At 40.8% G+C, this 4,937-nt stretch overlaps 3 protein-coding genes across 5 annotated transcripts in view; 2 read left to right on the top strand and 1 right to left on the bottom strand.

Annotated features, from left to right (window-relative positions):
- Positions 1-2,470, top strand: part of LOC104816580 (eukaryotic translation initiation factor 3 subunit G) — a 3,354-nt gene extending 884 nt beyond the window's left edge. Inside the window, exons 2-3 of one of the 2 annotated variants that reach the window (XM_010545466.1) lie at positions 177-531; positions 1,717-2,470. In XM_010545466.1, coding sequence (XP_010543768.1) covers positions 189-531; positions 1,717-2,270 — 897 coding nt within the window. In that variant the 5' untranslated portion in view covers positions 177-188 and the 3' untranslated portion in view covers positions 2,271-2,470. The remainder of the gene's footprint in view (positions 1-176; positions 532-1,716) is intronic. The other variant, XM_010545467.1, reaches the window with a different exon arrangement.
- Positions 2,471-2,646: 176 nt separating this feature from the next.
- On the top strand, positions 2,647-2,970 carry LOC104816690. The gene has a single exon (XM_010545618.1). The coding sequence runs from the start codon at positions 2,647-2,649 to the stop codon at positions 2,968-2,970; it is 324 nt and encodes a 107-aa protein (XP_010543920.1).
- A 996-nt stretch (positions 2,971-3,966) lies between these two features.
- Positions 3,967-4,937, bottom strand: part of LOC104816581 (protein phosphatase 2C 37) — a 2,014-nt gene continuing 1,043 nt past the window's right edge. Inside the window, exons 2-4 of one of the 2 annotated variants that reach the window (XM_010545468.2) lie at positions 4,924-4,937; positions 4,728-4,833; positions 3,967-4,636 (exon numbers count right to left, since the gene is read on the bottom strand). In XM_010545468.2, coding sequence (XP_010543770.1) covers positions 4,338-4,636; positions 4,728-4,833; positions 4,924-4,937 — 419 coding nt within the window. In that variant the 3' untranslated portion in view covers positions 3,967-4,337. The remainder of the gene's footprint in view (positions 4,637-4,727; positions 4,834-4,923) is intronic. The other variant, XM_010545469.2, reaches the window with a different exon arrangement.

Raw genomic sequence — 4,937 nt, forward strand, 5'->3', positions numbered from 1 at the left:
CGTGTAGGGTTTCTGAGAGCTGATTTCTTCACGGTTGTGAAAGATAATGGCTTAAATTTTGCTCTGTGTCGATTTAGCTGTTGGGAAATTTTGGAAATGAAGAGAGAATTTAGACACTGTGACTTCATAATGGATGATTAATCAGATCTGATTCAATTTTTTTTTAACTTGTTAAGAAAACGTAGACAATGGCCATCGAGAAAGTGGAGCCTCAGAAGCAGAGCAAGTTCCGATGGGGAGAAATGGACGAAGATGATGACCTTGATTTCTTGCTCCCGCCTAAGCAAGTTATCGGCCCAGACGAGAACGGTGTGAAGAAGGTGATTGAGTACAAGTTCAACGACGAAGGTAACAAGGTCAAGATCACGACAACAACTAGGGTTCGGAAGCTTGCGTCAGCACGGTTGAATAAGCGAGCGGTAGAGCGGCGGAGCTGGGCCAAATTCGGCGATGCCGCTCGTGAGGACGCCGGAAATCGCCTAACTATGGTGTCCACCGAGGAGATCATTTTGGAACGACCCAGGGCTCCTGGTAAATTTTCTCTTTTCGATGACACTGGATATCTGTGTTTTTTGAGATTTGTGATTCTTCTGTTTCGTTTTGATTTCTTGGTAACTGACTGTTGCTTAAACTTATACTGTTTTGTTTTGATTCGTTGGTTATTGATTGTTTCTGAAACTGTGGATTGTGGGGATGGATTTCGGTTTGAAGTCATTTGAATTAGGAAAAAGTCTTCGATCAGACATTACGTTTATTGAAGGTGTGATTGCTTTCTGTGAGAATCTGTATCTGTTTATGTTGTCAGATGATTTAGTCTTATGGGAATAAGAAAGTAGCAATACAACTTGATAGAACGGGGTGTTGTTGTAATGACATTTGATTTTTTTGCATTGGTTAAGGTGGCTAATTAGCCAATCACATGTTAGCCTTATGGGCTTCTGCTTGTGTGAATGGTCAGTAAGCACACCGATAATGATGTTGGTGATCCTTTTTAACATTGAAACAGAATCTAATCTGCTTTGGTTTTGGGTCATTAACCACATCTGTGTTAATATCTTTGCTAGTGTTGACTCTGTAAGTTGGGTTGTGTCTGTCCCTTTATCTGCAACTGTCAGACCTCTCGGTGACCAATTAGCCAGTCACATGTTAGCCGTAAGGCTGCTGCTTTCTGTGATTGGTCAGTATGTCACCAATAGCAACATTTTGTTGGTAGCCTTTCCAAGTGCTGGCAGAACTGTGCTCCACTTTTTGGCTGTTAGCTGTACATAAAGTTATCAAATATTTTTTCCCTGTGCTATGACAAATGAAAAATGCATGTTTGCTAGATATCTATATGTTCTTTGGGTAGAGGAAGATGTTATTTAGGTGTTGATACTTTGCACTTGAGTTATAGTAAAAGTTCTGTTGTGGTGGGTACGTTAGTCAGTCACATTGTTCTGTATGTGAATGGCCGTATTACCCACCAAGAGGATGTTTTGTTGGTGGCTTCTAGTAGTAAAGTAGAGCTCTGCTTTCACTTACTGCCCTCCAACTACATTTGGATTCTTTGCCCAAACAATTGTAATATGCAAATTGTATCTGATCTCATGTGAGGTTTTGATTCTTAGCTATCATATTATTACTGTTTAGCATGCAATATAAGCTTGAAACTTCTAAAATTTCCCGCTTTTGCCTAAACCCTGATGCTAAGTCTGAGCTCTGTTTGAATACATTCAGGTACCAAAGCGGAAGAACCAAAAGTATCGGGCGACAACTTGTCTCAGCTGGGCAAAGCGGGTGCAGTTCTCATGGTCTGCAGGATATGTCACAAGAAAGGTGACCACTGGACATCCAAATGCCCTTACAAGGATCTCGCTTCTCCAACCGATGCCTTCATCGACAAGCCCCCAACTTCTGATGCCTCTGCCTCTGCCTCCGCGGCATCTGGTCCGGGCAAGGCAGCTTATGTTCCACCGAGCATGAGGGCAGGAGCGGACCGAACCACCACTGGTGGTTCGGACATGAGGAGAAGGAACGATGAGAACTCTGTCCGGGTCACTAACTTGTCCGAGGATACACGTGAACCGGACTTGATGGAGCTGTTCCGATCGTTCGGTCCAGTGACACGTGTCTATGTGGCGATAGACCAGAAGACCGGCGTGAGCAGAGGGTTTGGGTTCGTGAACTTCGTGAGCAGAGAAGATGCGCAAAGGGCTATCAACAAGCTGAATGGCTATGGTTATGATAACCTCATCCTCCGTGTCGAATGGGCCACTCCTAGACCTAACTAAGAAATGTGACAGACAACAACAACAACAACAAAACCCGACCGAGCTGAGTTTCTTTTTGGTAATACTTTTGAGTTTATTTCGTATAATTTGGAGGATTTAATAAAAGCTTTTTCGCTTTTTTTTGTTTGTCTGAGATATATGTTCATGTAATTCCGGGTTTAAAATTTATAGTACTTACTCTCCTCCCTCTACTTCGTTTTCTTGAATCTTGTGCCATTGTTTTGTTGTGATTAAATACTCGAAAATGCAAAATTCAAGCGATTGCGTGAGATTACGAAATTTAATTTCGTATTTAACGTCGATAGCATGTTGTCTTAAATCCTACGGCTATAAAAAACAAAACCCTTTGAAGCTTCCTAATTATCAAGTTTCCAATATGGAGAACAAGAACAAGAACGAGACGGGCTCTTCTTCCCCGAACGTTCCAGAAGCTCCTGACCAACGGAGTCGGTCAGTGCTTCTCCTGCAAACGCAAACGCAAACGCAGGGGCAGCGGCTGCTGCAGCAAACGCAGACGCAGGGGCCGGCGTTTCAGATGCCAGTGCACTATCCAAGGTACAAGAGGGAAGAGTACGAGAAGATGAGCGAAGAAGAAATAGATAGACTATTGGGGATGTATGGGTTAACAGTCTCAGGAGACTTGGATTTCAAGAGAGGCTTCGCAATCGGTGCTTTTATCTGGGACGACCCTAAACCCTAAAGCCATTTTCATCTATATTCATAGCCAATGTATAAAATCTTGGTACGATCGTGTATATATACAGACACATAACTGTTGAAGACAAGGGTGATCAAAACTCATGTTTAAAATGGTAATATGAATATGAATGGGTCAAATCTTGTTTGGAATAAGCATCATCGGCTTTTGATTGAAGAATGTTTGACTGACATGCTCTTCTAAAAAAAAGCAAAGTGTGTCAAATCCGTTCATTAAACAAAATATTATATACAATAATATCGAGTATATACTCGAAATAATCATTTTTAAATTATTGCTACTTAGCAAGTTGGCGATCAAGGGTTAATGAAAACAATTGATATGGCAGCTGGAAAAGTCAAAGAGGAACGATTAAATTAATTTTATAATGGACGAATTAGATGACGTTTAAGGTTAATATCAATTTTATTTAAAAGAAATATGAATTCTGAATTGATTAATTTAATTAGTTTTTTTTAAAGAGAATCAAATGTAATAATGATTATTAAATTTTAAATATAAGAATGAAAAGGACCAAACCCATAAATCTCATCATAAAATTAAAATGGATAAGGTTTTTTTTTTTTAACCCTCTGGAGAACGGATGGATGAGCGTCGATTTGGTAAATGGTCCATTTCAGTTTTGACATGTGACCCCTCCTATAATTAAAACAGAGATACACAATATCTGAATATATATATATATATATAATCGACTCTTCATGAGGAGATAGAAATGGGGAAGACAATGATCAGACAACATCATGGATAGGGAGAAAGTGTCGACATCATCAAATCTAGAGACCGAATCTTAAAAAATAGACAGACTGACACGTGTCGATGTCTGATTTGAACAGGTAGGCTCCTCTCCTTTTGTCAACTCCCAGACTTTGGCCCCCACTTGTCCTCTCTCTCCCTCTTACCCCCGCGCATCTTTTATTGTTTTAATTTGGTACGCTTAACCTCTTTATCAATTATTTGAACATCAAAAATTAAAAATAATTATTAACTCGTCGAACTTCTTTTTTTAAACCTTCGCTACTTAATTCAACAATATTCGATAAAAAAAATACAGAGCACACTTGCACCATAAAATTAAAATACAGTTATATAAATATATATATACACACATATATACACATCTACATATAATATTAATTAGCTCTTCTCCTCCTCCTCCATCCCTTTCCCTGATGAGAGTTTTTTTTTTCTCCCCCACCAATTCATATGCTCCAAAATTATGAGCGATTATAATTGAAATATAGATAAAACTAAATTCGAAAATTGGAACTTTCAGAAAATTATGATTAGTAAATATTAATCCTAGTTAAATCCTAAATAAATACTAGATTCATCCTCTAAGTCTTCGACTACGACGACGATGACCCACTAAGATTTCTCCTCAAGTCGACGACGACAACGCTGACGTTGTCGGCGCTCTGCCTCGCAAGAGCGAGCTTCGTCAGCAGAAGGGCTGCATCGGAGCACGCCTTGTGGCCTTCCTCTGATGCGCCACGTAGGCACATGCGAGCCACGCCGCACGCCGTCTCGTTCGGCACCACGTCCCACAGACCGTCGCTCGCTATGATCAAGCACTCGTCTTCGTCCGTACGATCCGTTACCGTCACCTCTGGATCCGGAATTACGAAGGGCTTCAAGTAGCTGTCTCCTGAAATCATATGCGTGTCTCGTTAGATTCAAGAACTCCAGATATGTTAGATTCGTGATTGGAGACACTAGTGATGTGAAATGATGCTCACCGATTGCTCTTGACATGGCTAAAACACCAAGTACCCTAGGCCCGTCCCAGTAGATGACTCTTCCTCCGGCTTGTTGGATCCGAAGCAATTCGTCGGGTCGATCCGGCTGCAATCAACAGTCAAACGATTTTTTGTTAGCAAACCGCGAAACGGAGACTAAGTTTCGAAAGAGAATACGGTTTCGGTGTGGCTTTACCTTGTGATCGGAAG

Source organism: Tarenaya hassleriana, unplaced genomic scaffold, assembly GCF_000463585.1.
Source record: "Tarenaya hassleriana unplaced genomic scaffold, ASM46358v1 Cleome25, whole genome shotgun sequence".
Classification (NCBI taxonomy): Eukaryota; Viridiplantae; Streptophyta; class Magnoliopsida; order Brassicales; family Cleomaceae; genus Tarenaya; species Tarenaya hassleriana.